This window comes from Sparus aurata, chromosome 9 (assembly GCF_900880675.1).
Source record: "Sparus aurata chromosome 9, fSpaAur1.1, whole genome shotgun sequence".
Lineage (NCBI taxonomy): Eukaryota > Metazoa > Chordata > Actinopteri > Spariformes > Sparidae > Sparus > Sparus aurata.
Window position 1 is genome coordinate 25,102,276 of NC_044195.1, and position 18,193 is coordinate 25,120,468.

The 18,193-nt window shown below is 39.6% G+C and overlaps 1 protein-coding gene across 1 annotated transcript; it reads left to right on the forward strand.

Annotated features, from left to right (window-relative positions):
- The first annotated feature begins 6,542 nt into the window (after window positions 1-6,542).
- Window positions 6,543-7,472, forward strand: LOC115587551 (olfactory receptor 4Q2-like). Its single transcript, XM_030427442.1, has one exon. It carries the CDS (start codon window positions 6,543-6,545, stop codon window positions 7,470-7,472), a length of 930 nt encoding a protein of 309 aa, XP_030283302.1.
- The last annotated feature ends 10,721 nt before the right edge of the window (window positions 7,473-18,193 follow it).

An 18,193-nucleotide genomic window follows, 5' to 3' on the forward strand; every position in this document is an offset into this window, starting at 1 on the left:
CCACTAGATGACCAGGCTGGTGACAGCATAAACACAACTTCTCTACCCTACCATCCAACTGTGGTACAGAAGCCTGGGTAACTGGTACATCAGTTGGGGGTTCCAGATCATCATAAGTAAACTAATCACCCTTGACGAACACTGATGTATGAGGGCAAACTCATCAGCCAAATACACGGCCTGCTGCAGAGTGGCTACCTTTTGTTCTTTTAGATAAATGACAACACAGTCAGGCAAACAGTCCTTAAATTCCTACAGCAGCAATAACCCTCTGAGGTTGACTAACTCACCAGCGCATCCAAATCACATGACCAATTGAAGACGACATAGCATCAAGACGCAGCCTCAGCGAGTCTCGGATCTGACTTATGTGTTGGTGCGGCCTTCAAACTATATACCAGTTTTTAAATTGTGTTGATAGACACAGCTAAGCTAGCGGAGGTTAGATGCCCCAGCCTATGTGCTAAGACCCTATTTGTACTGTTGTTGAAGTTTGGTGCTGTTCTGAGCATTATTTGTGGCTTTTTGGTGGCGGTTTATATTTGGATCCATTTAATGCAGTGTATTGTTGTCGTGCGGACGTTTCTGAGGTTGATAAAACTCCGTAAATTAGCGGTCTGCTAGCTTGATCTCTCAGGAGGGAGTCTAACACAGTTTCACGGTGTGTTAGACCATGGATTAAATTTACAATTTCCCTTGAAAAGCAGTCTCTGCCTCCACCTCCAATCTTTTGAGCTCCAACTCCCTCCAGAGCTGAATTCCCGTTCCTCCCTCCTCTCCTGCTGGTCTAACTGCAGACGAGCTATCCAGAGCTTGATCCGGGAGACGACTCGACCGAGAGTGGTTCAAATCAGGGCTACGTAAACAGCCTCATCTCTGGCCCAACTCCCCCCACACTAGGAGTAGGGTCAACCGGCTTTGACCGCACCGCCTCCCCAACTTGAGGAGCAGAGCGGCTGGCGGCTGGGAGCTCTCGCGACCCGGGGCAGTTCTCGCAGGAGGCCACTAAGCCAGGAGAATCTGACCAAAGTACAACCAACACACCTTGGTCAACTAAGCCAGTAAGAACAGCAGCTTTAAGCTCTCGCTTCACCCAAACAGTTGAAACAGGTACCCCATAATTAGCAGCAGTTTCAAATAAATCACACTGTCTACACAGTTCAAGCTGCTCCACCCTAGGATTAGCCATAAACTCACTCAACATAAAAGTCGCCATACTCAACCAAATAATAGATAGAGAAAATCACACACCTAGCTGAAAGCTAGTTCAAAGCAGAACACTACTCGGGCCAAACAAATTGAAGCTGGTCGAAAAATCAAAATTAAATCACCACATCTACCAGCAGCGAACGCGGTAGCACTGATGTCCGATGCCACACACAATTATTACCCAACCAGCCGTGCGAGACTTAAACAAACTAGAAATACCACATCACAGTTGTATGCCTCTGTGCACCAATTGAGTTGCTGTTCCAGAGCTGTGGCATTAAATAATGACTAGAACATTATTTATTTTTTTTTCAAATGTTATGATGTCACAGTGTATTTAACTTCTTGACCTTTGGATATCAAATGACACAATTTATTATTTCATCCCATTTGTGAGGTCACACGGACCTTGACCTTTGGCCACAAAATTCTCATCAGCTTATCCTTGAGTCCAACTGGACATTTTTACCAAATCTGAAAAGAAAATTCGCTCAGAGCCTTCTTCAGATATTGTGTGCACAAGAATGGGATGGACGGTCAGCCCTAAAACATAATGCCCCCAGCCACAGATACCACCAGCATGGAGGCATAAGAAAAAGACAGACAGGAATTGATTATATGCATTTGTATAAGTTTTAAACAGTTTAACATCGTGAACTCCTGCAGAGGAAAGGCTAAATGAAGTATAGTTCTACAGGATATGTATCCGGTTACACATCCTGCATTTAAAATAATGCTGTCAGCATATTTTGATTGAAAATGAAATGAAAGTTTAAGTATACACAGTTCATTTTTATGTAATATTTTAAGTACTTTAATAATTATGAATTTATTTGGTTTTAACATGAATAAGACTTTTCTGTGTCAGACTTTATTTTTTCCCCTTGTCTCAAGAGTCAATGTCGGTACTGGTCAAACTAATGAGCCGCATAGTTATGAGTTTGAATTCCTCAGTATTTGGTTATTGTGGCTAAGCTCTTACTTATAGCAGTTGGTCAGGCAAACACCCTGTACTTATGATCATTTATGCTGTGAGATGGTGAAAGTAGCATTTGACAAGAAAGAAGGTCTTCTCTGATAATGGATAATGTTTCTAACTAATGAGCTTGTTATTATGATAACTGCTATACTAAAATAGAAATCAGAGTTTGAATTCCCCTGTGTTTTGTTGTTGCTGTTGACAAGCTCATACTTATAGAAGTTGTAAAGGTAAACGCCCTGTACTCATATGATCATTTATGCTGTGAGATGCTGGAAGAAGCATTTGACATGACAGGTGATCACGGATAATGGATAATGTTTCTATTGTAAGAATATTCATACTAACAGGGTTAAATGAGACACATAATAACACAGTAGCTCTCTTCACACTCACTTTACTGTACTACTGTATGATTTTGTTTTTTTGATTTGGCTATCATCATTTTGGATAAACACCTGCATGAACCTATGTATATTTTATTGTGCAGTTTTTGCATTAATACCTTTATGGGACTGCAATGATGCTCATGCCCTGTTTGCTACTGGCTAACAAACCCCCCTACGCCAGTAGTCTCTGAACATTTGTCTACCAGGGCCTGTAATCAATTTACGTCTTTCTTCACTGCCAAAATTCAGAAAATTAAACAAGCAGTCAGTAGCCTCTTTCACACTGCCGTTTGCATGCGGGGATCCTGCGCCAATTCTCCGCACCCTCCTCTGTGTGAAAGTTTCAGATGCGGAGAGGGGTGAAATTTCGTTGCGGCGCTGATCCACCTCTGGAGGTAGTATCAGGGCCGCATTATTGGTGAGCCGTCCCAGTGTGAACGGATAAGCCGGAGGCGCGGAGCGAGGGCGTGTCGGACGTGCAGTCTGATAACTGCACAGGTCCTTCACTCAACTAAATACAGGGAAATGCCCCACAAAGCAACGTTACAGGACCGAACAAAAGTAATGTAGTAACTGTAACTGTCTTTGGCAACTTATATGAGGACAACAAATACCACAGCTGTATGTGGAGAAGCGTCCGTCCTATCGCCTGTCCCACCGAGTCTTCCTCACATTTCTGCTCAAAAAACAGCATTCGTCACCGCAAAAAACTTTAACTCACCGAGTGTTTGTGATGAAAATAAATCACCGTGACCGTCAGTACTCCGGAGCGAGACTTCAGGAAACTTTCCCCTAGAAAACAGCCTCCGTCCCCGCGAGTGACAGAGTCAGACAGCGTCCTGTTTACTGATGGTGATTATGTATAATTATGTAATTTAGCGTGAAAAACTTAACTCCGTCACTTTCCAGGTGGGTCAGTATCTCAATCACTACACATTATAACAGCATCTATATGATTATAAACTGTCCGCGGGATTAGATTAACACAGAAACACCTGGGGAAAAACCGACGTCATCAACATGATGTGTACCGTCACACCTTTTTAGGAGCCATAACGCCGGCTTTCTGTGTGAATTACACACGTGAAGGCAGAGATGCTTCGCTCTGTGTGAATCACCATCAGCGGAGAATTGGCGAACCACCACTACGGAGATAATGCAGAGACGCTGTGTAAAAAGGGCTAGTGACACCTTATCAGGTACAGGAGGTGGGTTGTCGTTTTGTCCATCTAAAACCAACTTTAATACCATGACACAATTTGATCCAATCAATGACAAAAACCTGCAAGACATTATACAGCGTTTGAAATCTTCTTCCTGCTGCCTTGATATTTTACTAGCAGGGTTCTTCAAAAAAGTTTCAGACTGCGTGACTCCAGATCTGCTACAGATTGTCAACATGTCTTTCCCCAAGCCATGAAAAAAGCAATCATTAAACCACTCCTGAAGAAGAGGAATCTAGACACATCAGTAATGAATAATTATAGGCCAATATCATACCTCCCAATTGTGAGTATAATCATTGAAAAAGCTGTTTTTCAACAGCTGAACAATTACTTAATAAATGGCTGTTTTGATGTCTTCCAATCAGGATTTCGACCACATCACAGCGCTGAGACCCCTTTTTTCAAGGTCCTCAATGACATCTATTTAAACACAGACAGTGGAAATTATTCAGTCTTAGTACTACTGGATCTCAATGCTGAGTTTGACACGGTCGACCATAATATACTACTAGACCGACTGGAAAACTGGGTTGGACTCCCTGGTACAGCGCTAAATTCGTTTAAATCTTAACTACTTTGTGACTATTAGTAACTACACACCTGATCAGCGGATCAGTGACAAGCGGAGTACCCCAGGGCTCCATTCTAGCGCCTCTACTATTCGACATTTACATGCCCCCTCTAGCTCAGATAATGGAAAACAACAAAATGTGTAGCCATAGTTATGCAGATGACACACACATGTGTATAACCATATCACAAGGGGACTATAATCCCATACAAATGCTGAGTAGATGCATTGAACAAATGAATGAGTGGATGTGTCAGAGTTTTCTTCAGTTAAAGAAAGATAATACTGAAACAATTGTTTTTGGATCCAGGGAAAAACAACTAAAAGTCTCTACTCAGCTTCAGTCTATTATGTTGAAATCTACAGGTCAAGCCAGAAACATCAGTGTAATCATGGACTCAGACCTCAGAATTCAGCACCTGCCACACACACCTCAGCAGTGGTAGTGGGCTGCATTAGTACCCTTATTCTTGCTGTCAGTCTGCTTGTCCCAGATGGACCAGTCACCTTGCCAAGGAGACCAGAGGGCTCCCACCAAAGTCCTTGTCTCTTCCAAAGTCTGATTCCAGCTCTGACCTTTCTCAGCTGCTCAAGAAAAGAGCAGGCTGCCAGCCTGTAGAGGCTTTGAGCACACAGACTCACAGCAGCCAGCTCTTTTCTTGAGCTGAACACTCATTTAGCCTACCTCTTAACCGTGGATGCAATCTACAGCTGGACCACAAAGGTCACCCCAGCTTGTCAGCACAAGATGGATATCCGCATGTGAACTCGCTGCACCAGCATGTCTTAACACTTTTCCTCTCCCCAGAATGATAGACCCTTTTTACATGCCATAGAGATCCTGTCAACACTTATGAGAAGATGCAGCTAAAGTAGCTTAGAGATCTTCTGTAGGACCCCTTAAGGCATACAGCTTGTAGGTTAACAGCCGTAACAATTGTACTCAAATTGGTCCCCTTTGCCCCATGTAGCAACCCTTAGATCTGCTACTGCCACTATTTTACAATCTTCAGATACATCTGACATCTGGTCTTTTGGCAGCACATTTACAAATTCAGAATTGTGTAAACATTAACCCATCTATCATAGACAGGTGGAAGGTACACGGAATAACAAGTCTGTTAGGTGTTGGTTTGGCTTTGTCTTAATTTGTTTCTTTTAAGGCAGCACATGTGCACCTCACAATACAACCTTGTATACGTTCTGCACAACAATCCACAACAATATCACTGGCTAGCTTTAATCATCTTGGGATGAAGAGAAGCCTACTTACCTTTCCTTTCCTACCATAAATCCTAACAATGTGAACAGGAGGGGAATGAGCACACAGCCCTGGGGGGCTTCATTGTTAAGCACCTATACTACATAGAGGAAGTGAAACTGCCATTCAGAACTTTCTGGGGTCTCCTTGGAAAGAAGTCAAATATCTATTTGTTAAATACTCAAACAACTCAAATGAGTGTTAACTTTTCCAATCGGTTTCATGGATGAGACTGTAATGAATCTTGAGTTTAATCAACAACAACTAGACTAACAACTAAAACAAACTAGAATCAGCTCATCCTTGTGTCCAAGTTTACATTTTTACCAAATCTGAGATTGTCCCTCAACGCGTTCTTGAGATATTGTGCGCAGAAGAATGGGACCGACTGACAGCCCCAAAACACAATACCCCCAGCCACAGCTATTACCATCGTGAAGACATAAGAGACAGACGGACAGGAAGCAGAAAGGTTGTTAGAAGTACAGTTCTTCAAAATACATTATATATGGGTATATACCCTACATTTTGAGAAATGCTGTCAACATACTTTTTAAGAAAATTAATTCATGGTTTGAGTATACACATTACCTTATGTATATGTAATATTTTAGGTACCTTAATAATTATGAGTTTAGCTGGTTTTAAAATGAATGCGTCTTTTCTGTGTCAGACTTTATTTTTTCCCCTTGTGTCAAGAGTCAGTGTCGATGCTGGTCAAAATAATGAGTTTGTTATTGTTATATCTGCTACACTGAAAGAGAAAACAGAGTTTGAATCCCCCTGTGTTCTGTTCTGTTGTTGTGGCCCAGCTCTTACTTATAAAGGCAAACGCCCTTTACTCACATGATCATTCCTGCTGTGAGACGGTAAAAGAAGCATTTGACAAGACAGGTGATCACGAATTATGGATAATGTTTCTATTGTAAGAATTTTTATTCTAACAGGGTTAAATGAGACAAACAATTATAGAGTAGCTCTTTTCACACTCACTTTACTGTATTACTGTATGATTTTGTTTTTCAATTTGACTATCATCATGATCATCATTTTGGATAAAAACCTACATGAACCTATGCATATTTTATTGTGCAGTTTTTGCATTAATGGACTTTATGGGACTGCAGGTTTCTACCCTAAGTTCATCTTTGATCTTTTGTCTTCTTCCCATGTAATCTCATATGAAGCGTGTCTCCTACAGGATTTTGTCATGTACTCTTCTTTTTGCAGTGATTTGTCTATTCTAGCCGTCAGGGCGTACGACAGATATTTGGCTATATGTCGACCACTGCACTACCACTCTTTCATGACCAAGAGGAGGGTCGGTCAGATGGTGTGTTTCTCCTGGATAACACCTTTATGCATCTTCTCCATCAATGTTGTGCTGACGTCAAGACTCAGATTGTGCAGTAAAAACATGAAAAAAATTCTATGTGTGAATTGGATAATTGTTAAACTTGCATGCCCTGACGCTAACACTATTTCAAACAATATAATTGCATATTTTACAATGTTCTTGTATGTGTCTCATGGGTTTTTCGTCATTTGGACTTATATGCATCTCATCAAAACTTCTGTGAGGTCCAAAGATGACAGAGTGAAGTTTATGCAGACATGTGTGCCCCATTTAGCCTTGTTAACTACATTTGTTTCTATAATAGTTATAGATTTTATGTCCATACGATTTGGTTCCACAAATTTACCTCAAAGCCTTCAAAACTTCATCTCCATAGAATTTCTGCTCATTCCTCCTGTTTTGAATCCTCTAATTTATGGGTTTAAACTGAGCAAAATCAGACACAGAATTCTGGGTTTTGTTCATGTTCAAAGAAAATGACCTCTACCTCAAAGTTTTGACAAAGTTTAAATCCCTTCTTTACGATATATTATCATATTTGGGTTAAGGGTTGTGTTTTTTACGTGACTGGATAGGACCTCATTTCATGTAGTGTAGCTTGTGTTTTTCTCAATTTTTATCAAATTGACATGTAAGTTTCTTGTTTAGGGACAACTTGTTTTGTGGATACTAGGTACTGACATAACATCATATAAGTTATATAATTATAAAAACATGTAATGTTACACTTGTGCAAAAACCATAATCATATTAAACAAGAAAATGCCATTTTAATGGAACTAGCACTTTTCTTAGTGAGACATTTTTATGCTGTGAGTCTGAAAGTCATTATATGACATAGAATGTTACCAAGCTTTATTTTGAAAGGGAAACTAGACATTGTATACTAGGTATTTTTGCTAACTTAACTAGGGAGCCCTTCATATATAAATCTGATACTAGAGGCGTAGGCAGAGCATCACAGTTTGAAGCTAAATGCCCCAGACCAAGTTGCTGTATTTGACACGTTGTAAATGAGAACACTTTTTAGGTTCTACAACGACTCGGTTAGATTTATGTTCTGAAATAAGTTGTTACTACTAATGTATCTCTTGCACGATGGCAGCAGGGTGAATAGACTAAGGTCCGGGGGGTGTTGTGTTCTAGTGTCCTTTGGGCTCTTTGCAGACATCTCACTTAACTAATATCACAGATGCTCGGTAGATTGGTATCAATGATGTATTGGCCATTTTTAATCACCTGCTATAGAGCCCTCTCCTCCTGGACCATGCTCGAACCATGCCATTTTGTTATGTAATGTTTGTGATGTCCGAATGCTTTATAAACATAGCACAAAAAGTAAGGAAATGTGTGTTTGTTAGATTATTTCCTTGTAACAACTCTTCTTGGCAATAAATCTTCTACGTTTGGAAAGCCTGTTTATTTCACTTTGAAATGGTATCACATTTGTAAGGAACATGCATTTGTGGGATGAGCAGCAGAGCTGAATTTGTGGGTTGTGCCCATGAAGATTTTCTCCCTTCATATCTGTACATATGCTCCTTTCCTTCACTGTTCCTTTAATTCAAAATATTTTACAAATACTGTTTTTACATTTAAAGTGAACCCTTCTCATTTTAATGATTTGATGATTAATTTTGATGAATTTAATCAAATGTGAAATTGAATATAATATTTATGCACAACAATCCAGAATATTGAATTAAAAGAAAAAGAAACATATATATGTATCCATCTATCTATCTATCTATCTATCTATCTATCTATATATGTATATTGATATATACATATATAGAGATATATATATGTAGATACACACAAATGTGTATATATATATAGATATGTATATGTATATAGATATGTATATGTAGATATACACATATACACACACAATTGTGTGTATGTATATGTATATGTGTGTATATATATATATATATATATATATATATATATATATATATAAAGGCGGTCTATTGAGACAAACTCCAGCTTGCTGCCAATGTCTACCACGAAGTACTTGTCCCCGGTCTCCAGTACGCGGTACTACATCGTAGGGAGGTTGCAGGGGCCAGCGAGGTCCGTTGATGCATTGCCAATCAAGGGGCTGTGGTGTTGGGGAGGAAATCACCTGGGACCCGAAGAGGTTGTCCATAGACTAGTTCAGCAGATGAGGTCTGAAGGTCCTCTTTGGGTGCAGTTTACAGGCCCATCATGACCAACGGGAGCCTGTCGACCCAGCTGTTGTCTGTGAGGCTGACCCGCAACCCAGCCTTCATGGAACGATGAAAACGCTTGCACAGACAATAAGCCTGTGGGTGGTAGACAGTGGTGCAATGGAGTTTGACTCCTAGGCTCCCTACTACTGTGTTCCAGAGCTCGGAATCGGTCTCTATCAGAGGAGAGTAGGGATCGACCGATATGGATTTTTTAGGGCCGATGCCGATACCGATTTTTTTTCATCAGCCTTAGCCGATGACTGATATGGACTGCCGATTTTCTTGAGCCGATATTTGGAGCCGATACTACTATTGCTCCCTCAATTTACATCCTAAAAATTACACAATGATGATAACAAATGTTACGAGTCTCAATTTAAAAAAAAGGAACATTTATTGAAATTAAAAAAGATGAGGTAGAACAAGAACAACTAAAAAATATTTAACAAATATTAAAAACAGGTGTGGTAGAACAAGATTAAGTAAACAATATTTAACAAATATTAAAAACAGGAGAGGTAGAACAGTGCTCTGTGAAATGCTGCCACACTGGATTGGTTTTCTGCTCTGCCATTTCTTGCAGCGTCTCCAGCAACACGGAGCTGCCTTTGAACGCCTGTCTGTAAATAATGCCGGATCTACAAACGCAGCAGCCCACATCGGCCGATGCCGATACACGTAAAACCGCAAAAAACGGCCGATAATATCAGCTGGCCGATGTATCGGTCTATCACTAGAGGAGAGGTCAGAAGCGGTGCCAAACCAGGTGACCCAGGTGGCAATGAACGCCCATGATACCTCAGAGGACATCGTTGAGGACAGCGGGACGGCTTCTGGCCACCATGTGGTCTGGTCCAGCACTGTGAGGAGGTATGTGAAACCGTGGGAGGCGGGTAGGGGTCCCACCAAATCTATGTTGACGTGGTTGAACCTCCTCTCAGGCACGGAGAACTGTGCCAGGGGGGCCTTGATGTGGCGGTGCACCGGAGCCCGTTGGCAGTCCACACAGGCGTCAGTCCAGGCCCTCCCTACCCCCAGCCACGGCTATTACCGTCGTGAAGACATAAGAGACAGACGGACAGGAAGCAATTCTATGCATTTGTCGCAGTTTTAAACAGTTTAACATTGTGACCGTCTGCAGAGGAAAGGTTGTTAAAACTGTAAACCCGTAAAAAAAAGGTCAATGACTGGCAGCTACGGCTGTCAAATAAAAACCATAATATGAAAGTAAAATATCCTAATTCAAATAAAGTCCAGAAACATTACTTTTACAGAAATTTTCATTAAATGCTCTGTGGAAAAATACCGTTATTTTACAGATTTTTGCTAAATGATTACAATCAAACACTTTTAATAAATTGACAATACTAAGAGTTGTGCAGAAAAATACCATTATTTTATAGATTTTCCCTAAATTATAACGATCAAACACTTTCAATAAAGTGACAATGCTAAAAGTTCCACAGAAAAATACTGTTATTTTATAGATTTTCCCTAAATTATTACAATCAAACACTTTTAATAAAGTGACAATGCTAAGAGTTCTGCAGAAAAATACCGTTATGTTATAGATTTTCCCTAAATTATTATGATCAAACACTTTCAATAAAGTGACAATGCTAAGAGTTCCGCAGAATAATGCCCTTATTTTATAGATTTTTCCTAAATTATTACAATCAAACACTTTGAATTAAGTGACAGTGCTAAGAGTTCTGCAGAAAAATACTGTTACTCTACAGATTTTTCTTAAATCATGATCAAACACCTTTAATAAGCCTTAAAAACCACCTTGGAAAAACAGTCAAATGACTTGCAGCTACGACTGCCAAACAAAAACCCTAAATGTTTTCACTGTTTCAATTAAAGTAAAGGGTGGGGAACTTGATTACAAATGAAATACACACCACTGTTGATTCTAAAACCCCTTTATTTAATGTATTGAGTTGTAAATTTACAATATCAACCAATTATTCACAAACAGTCCTTCAGAGCCCCCCAGGAGGAATTGAAAACTAAAAATTATATTTCTCCATATGTGTATCTTTTCTGTTAACAGTACTATCATAATGAAGTCATGATTTCACCTTTGAAACAGGTGGAGAGCTTTGGGGCTGAGGGGGTTGTGGTCTGTTGTGTTTTAGCTTGTATTTTCCAATTAAGTTATATTCTCCCGATATTCTCCTGACCATTGGGGGCTCTGTAGTTCTGATAATATTTGTAGTATTTGTGGACAAGCATTATATTCTTGATTTAGAATGCTGAATATACAGTGTACTATTAAGTAAAATCAAATCATACCACAGAAGTTCAATGAATCTGTACCAGAAGTGACAATGCAACAGATGCAGCAGATAAGGAAGAATCCTTCTCCAAGTTGCCAGTAATCAGCTGGAACTTGAGTGCATCTGGGGGTGGGGGAAGGGAAAAAGGACAAAGTAAGTACCACTGAAAAGTCCTTACTATAAAAAGTAGGAGTTTTTTTTTTTTTTACCATTTATTTAAACAACCATGAGGAGTTTGCTGTTTGCTATTTTGGGGTGTGGCTCAGTTCAAACAGGCTCAAGAAATAATTTGTCTCTCACCATTGACTGCCATACAAACCCTTTCTGAAATAAGGTCCCATGGTACACACCGGAATGAGCGTGACTTTGGCTCTCTATTATTGCAGTAAAACTATTTACAATAGCGGAGAGGTGTGTCTGTATCTCAATCCGTGTTTGTGTTATCAGATTGAAAATGTGAAAAAGAATCACACAAATCACCACACACATTTGCAAATCTACCGCGGCAGAAGTGTGGCAAAAATCACGTGTAAAAAGACAGCCAGTTGAGAGACCCATGTGAGTTGTAACTGATGACTTGTCTGTATTTCCAGCTGTTGGAGCAAAATACTTAGACTTTTCTGCCAACGCTTTCAAAGATTTATCTACACTTACAGTTCTCCATAATAATGTAAGGGATAGTGGATAACATTGACTGCAAAAAATATAAGCAAATTTCTCATCATTAGCAGTTATCAGTGTAAAAAATATTCAGAAATAAACAGGCAGTTACAGGCTGAGTTGTGCTGCTTTACTTATTTTACCGTGTAAACGTGCGCGCACACACACACACACACACTCTCACACACACACACACAGAACCAACTGTTAGTAGGTTACTTACTCGTTGCCTGCAAACAGAACAAACAAAACCTCTCATTTAAACCACATTCAATATTAAAATCAGGCCAACAAGCTAATTAACGTTGTCTCCTGTCACTTTTAACTTAAGGTAACGTTACTTAAGGTTAGCTAATCTGTTTGAAAAAACCATCACTGAAAGTTAGGGACTGAACACAAACATTGCGTTAGGTTATGAATTTACAGAAAATGACAGGGAAACGTTTTCTAACCTGATATAGCAGGAGAACAGTTGAAACTGTGAAGTACACTTAATGTTAGCTGACCAAATAGATCCGTCTGACCCTTCAACTGCGTCCATACTCTCCGTATTCTCTGTTGAAATCAGACAACTCGGAATCTCTCAAAAAAAAAACAAAAAAAAACATGGCAAACAGATGTAAAATAATCCAGGTAATAATCCAGGTAATCCATTAGTGAGCAGATAGGCGGCCCGATTGACGGTAGCACCGTACTCAGTTGAAAGTGACGTATTTTCAAAAAGAAGGCGCGCACATTTGTCATTGGCCAGTTTTCTTGATGACAGCCACATCAACCAATCACGTTCAAAGCAACATGGCTAGACAGCCAATAGTAATTGTATCAGCGTGGTATCGTTTTCTTTATGAAGAAAAGATTATAAAGAAAATAAAATAAGTGTTTATATTTTTATTTGCAAGCTGATATATTCAATTACATAAGCATCTCTTTCTCTCTCTGTCACACACGACTTACTGCATTATGTGTAAAGCACAAGCTTTACCAATCAACAAGTTTACCGATTGCACCTGAACGTGCCACAGCCCTGTTTTTGACCTGCCTACAACTGTCTGGACTATTGCAATCCTTTTTCCTGACTTTTCCTTTACTCTTTGTATTTTTGTCTGATTTAGAATTACAGTTTGAATATTAAAGTACTATCTATACAAGTCTACATTAGTACTTTTATACATACCGTATGAACAAGAGTGTGAACAAGATTTACCTTAACATTACAGAGAAAAACTGTTAGTATGGACATAAACCTTTATATAATGAGCTACAGATATAAAACTAATCTTTACCTTATAATTACAGAGAGAAACATTAGATTGTTAGTATGGACATAAACCTTTATATAAAAAGCAAAATATTTAATTACAGTTGAATGTATAATTACATGCAAATATAAAAATAATAAGATTTACCTTAAAATACCAGAGAAAAGTGTTAAGATTTTAACTATGGACATAAACTTTGATATACCAGGCTACATATTTAATTACAGATAATTACTGTCATTCGACGTTAATTTGAATGTAATTTAAGAAAACAGAAAAGATCATGTAAAATTAATATCCTCCTGAGACCTGGCAATTCATTTTTGTCCTGTGTGGGGGACATGAGTCTGAGACCTCTATGTCAAGCATCATTTATATAATCTATCTGAATGCAACTGTCCCTTTAAGAGGAGAAAATGGGCTGTCATTTAATGGCCCAGTTGTGGGGGAGGGGCCAACACAACAAAGGCACTGTCTTTTCAAAATGGCGGGAATTTCATCTTCCACATTTTATGGCAACAAGAGAGGTAAGTCTTGAATTTTTGCTAGATATCATGTTTCTGTTGCCAAAAGTCAAGTTGTTTCTTTAAAATAAAGATATTGGCTTCCATTTATTAAGATTTTTAAAAAGTCACATTAATTTTTACCCTTTCAAAACACACATTTTATTCAATGTCCTCTGTAGTGGACATCAGGACTTACTTACGCCCATTTGTGATACAGCAGGGAGCAGAGGGCTAAGTGAGGCAGAGAGGATTTTGTTAAGAATTGTGGAAGGAGATTCTGATCTAGAGCTGTCTGAAGATGAGGTGGAGGAGGGCCAAAGAGAGGAGGAAGATGAAAGTTTAGAGGAGGATACTGCAACTGTTGAGGAAGCTGAGCCTGAGCCAGGGAAAAGTGATGATACACATCGTGTGTTATGGATCAAGACCAATGTGTAAGCTAGAGTTTTGAAGTTTATTGCTATTACAGTGTGTAGAAAGGGAAATGAAAGCAATTCTAGTTCACACTGTTGATCACACACACACACACACACATGCGCGCGCATGCACGCATGCACACACACACACACACACACACGCACACACACACAATCAGTTAAAAACTTGACCTGGAAAATTAATGACCCTGTTGATACACATACAATACATCTGCTAAAAGTGCATTCAACTTACCTCTCCTTTCTTTATTACTTCAGTTTCAACCCCATTGTCGAAGAGAGTAATTGTAATGAAAATGCCGGACCCAACCATCAGATGCCTGGGATACCCTCGGGTCCGGATGTACTGGGCAACAAAGACAAGGGTCCCAGTTATAGCTGATGCAATGAGTCGCGACAGATTCTTCAAGATCAGACATTCACTCAAAGTCACACATGACCTTGATGTCTCTGATGAGGAGAAGAAGAGTGACCCCCTCTGGAAGGTGAGACCACTCTTAAACAGAGTGCAACATGGCTGTCTCAGTCTGCCCAGGCCAGGGAAGGCCTGTGTAGATGAACAAATGATTCCATTCACAGGCCGGTGTCCTGTACGGCAGTTTGTACCAGGGAAACCAAACCCCACAGGACTCAAAGTATTTGTCCTTGCCAGTCCCAATGGTCTGGTACTGGATTTTGAGGTTTACAAGGGCAAGAATACATTCACTGACCAGCAACTTGGAATTGGAGGCAATGCAGTCGCTCGGATGACACAATCTCTTCCAAGAGGAACACACCTGTACTTTGACAGGTATTTCACCTCCATCAAGCTACTGGATGGCTTGAAAGTAAATGGTCTCCTGGGAACAGGGACCATTATGAAGAATAGAATCCCTGCACCATGCAAGTCGAAGATCACAAATGACAGAAAACCACAAAATCAGGGAAGAGGTAAATCTGAAATGGTTGTAAGAAAACCATCCGAGGTTGCTGTGACAAAGTGGCAGGATAATAAAGCAGTCCTTATGGCCTCCACTATCCATGGGATAGAGCCTGAAGACAGCCCTACTAAGGCAAAAGACCTTAACTCTCCAGAGTGTGAAACTGAGAAAAATATCTTTAAAGTTATCTTAATGTCCTGACAGTTGGGTTATAGGTATAATATTGTAATTTTCACAGTTTGTAGTGTATACCTGTATTAATCTATCTACACATTTTTTTTTTACTCAAATTTGACCTTTGACCCTTTTTCGGAAGTTACTGTATTCTGCCTTTGCATTGCCCATAAAATGACAATTGGTTATACCAAGGCAAAAGACCTTAACTTCTATTTTATAGCACAATGTTATGATAACAGTGACAACTTTCACTTAAAATGTAAGCAATATTGACCCTATTGAACTCACTATGATAAAATGGCTTTATATGTATCAACATCATATGAAAATGATAGATTAATAAGTTTTTTTCTATATTTCATACTCATAGTACCACACAGGCAGTCGCATGATTTTCTGCACACTCTCTCTGACAGACGTCAGTATTAACAATGAGAGTGTTTTGATGTTTTAATGCATATAAAACATGTACTTCTGTTTGGATATGAGGCACTAATATAGACTCATTGTTTATGTGGATAACCAGCAGCCTAAAACAGCAAAGATATTTCATAATCAGCCCATTGTAGCATCTTAATGTTGAAAGCCAGTCTGCTGAAAACATAGCAGGAATTAATATTTCTTGGGATTTTACTTGGAGTATTTGCATTATTATCATAAATACAGGAATAAACTTTTATGATGTGTAAATTATGAATAAACACTGTATTGATATATTTTCCTGTCTTTCCAATGTGTCACCTGTGACATCGACGAGTCACATGGTGGATTGGTCCAATGATCAATTTTATTTTCTTTCTTGGCAAATCAAGATGTGACATCGAGCTGAGGTTACTGCCTGCTTTGCGACTAGCTTTAATTTCTCCATCAACCCACGGCTACACCAAACTGTAGGATTGCATAGATAGAATTGACAGCCTGTTGCTGACAACCTGGGAGTTTTGACTAGCAGCCAGCAGCAAGTTTAAAAAACTTGTGGTGGATTTAATGGATTTGCTTTTTCGTTGTGTTCGTTATGTTTGGCATGGATTTTAACCAGGGTTCAGCAAAAGGTAGGCTGTAAATTACTACATTCCTGCTGCTGGTGTGTGTGTCTGTGTGTGCGTGCGTGTGTGGAAGGTGTGTCGTTTCAGCTCCAACCAACTCGCGCAGTTTTCAGTCAGTGGGCCGTCATTGGCAGGCGAGAGCTAGCCTATGAGAAGCACATTTTATTTCAGTTGTACGTGTAGCCTTGTATTACGGGTTGTGAATGAAGATATCCTACAAGCAATGCTCTAAAGCACCGCTTGTTACTGGATAAGTTGTTGATTATGGCTTGCGAAGTGTTTGTGTCTAGTTTGTGAAGCAGGTTAGCCTACTAGTTTGCATCGCTAGCTTAAGGCTACCGCTAGCTATTACTGGACCGTAACTTCATTCATGTGTTCAAGAGCAGCGTGAAACTAAGGCAGAAAACAGTATCTGAAGTTACGATCTTCTGCCACAGTTTCTCCTTGGCTTTTTGAAGTTACGGCAAAAACATGATCTTATTTTCCCCCCAAAACTACTGAATTGAAACTTGATGTTTGTCTACATGATAAAACTTATGTTTATTGTCCCAAAAATTACAATAACTCATTTTCGCCCAAAATCGAAGTTACGACCTTTTGCCTTAGTGCGGCAGATAAGGAGATGGTCAGCAAAAGAGAAGTGTCATGTTACTGTGCCAAGACCAGCTGTTGTAGCAGAATACAACAAAAACATGGGTGGCGTCGATTTGTGCGACCGCATGTTGAGCTTCTACCCAATGTCGAACCGCACAAGAAAGTGGACCATCCGTACCGTCCTGCATCTCGTTGACCTGGCCGCCACAAACAGCTGGATCGAGTACAAATCAGACCACCAAGTGTCTGGAAAACCAGAGAAAGAGAGGCTGCAATACTTCGACTTTAAGCTGATGCTGGCTGAGGAGCTGATCGCTCAGGCACAGGGAGGCCAACAGGCTGCCAATGTGTCAAGTGATGATGATGATGAGGTGAGCTCTGATGACACAGACTACCCTCCACCAAAAAAGAGAAGACCTGTTGAACATCAGCCCGACGACAGTGTGAAAAAATACGGGGCACTTCACTTGCCAATGATGGGGGAGGCCGCACATTCTTCAAGGTGCAGAAGAGAGGGATGCAAAGGCAAAACCTTTGTGAAGTGCATCAAATGTAACATGTTCTTGTGTGTCTCAAAGACCAAGAACTGTTTCCTGCTGTACCACTCATGAACTGTGGGTGGTGATTTGGTGCCCTGGCGTGACCTAAAACAAACAGTTGTCCTGTATTCGGTGTTAGGATATTGTATTTTTTCTGTTGAAAAATGAGAAATAAATGTAGTTTGTCATTACCGTCATAATGCTTAAATTAACAGTTGGATTGTTGATTTACAGATAATGTCTGTAATTTTACAATTTGTACACTATTTTTAAAGAACAGGAAAACTACTGTAAAAAAATAGAGTCATATACTGTAAAATTAGGATTTTTTTTACAGTGTATATATGGGTATACACCCTACATTTTAAGGAATGCTGTCAACATGCTTTTTTAGAAAATTAATTCATATTTTTAGAATACACAATTACTTAAATGTAATATTTTAGGTACTTTAATAATTATGAGTTTATCTGGTTTTAACATGAATACAACTTTTCTGTGTCAGACTTTATTTTGTCCCCTTGTGTCAAGAGTCAGTGTTGATGCTGGTCAAAATAATGAGCTTCTT

Excerpts from the sequence above, each read along its gene's own strand:
- LOC115587551 (XM_030427442.1), top strand. The coding sequence starts at position 6,543 with ATGGATAATGTTTCTATTGTAAGAATTTTTATTCTAACAGGGTTAAAT.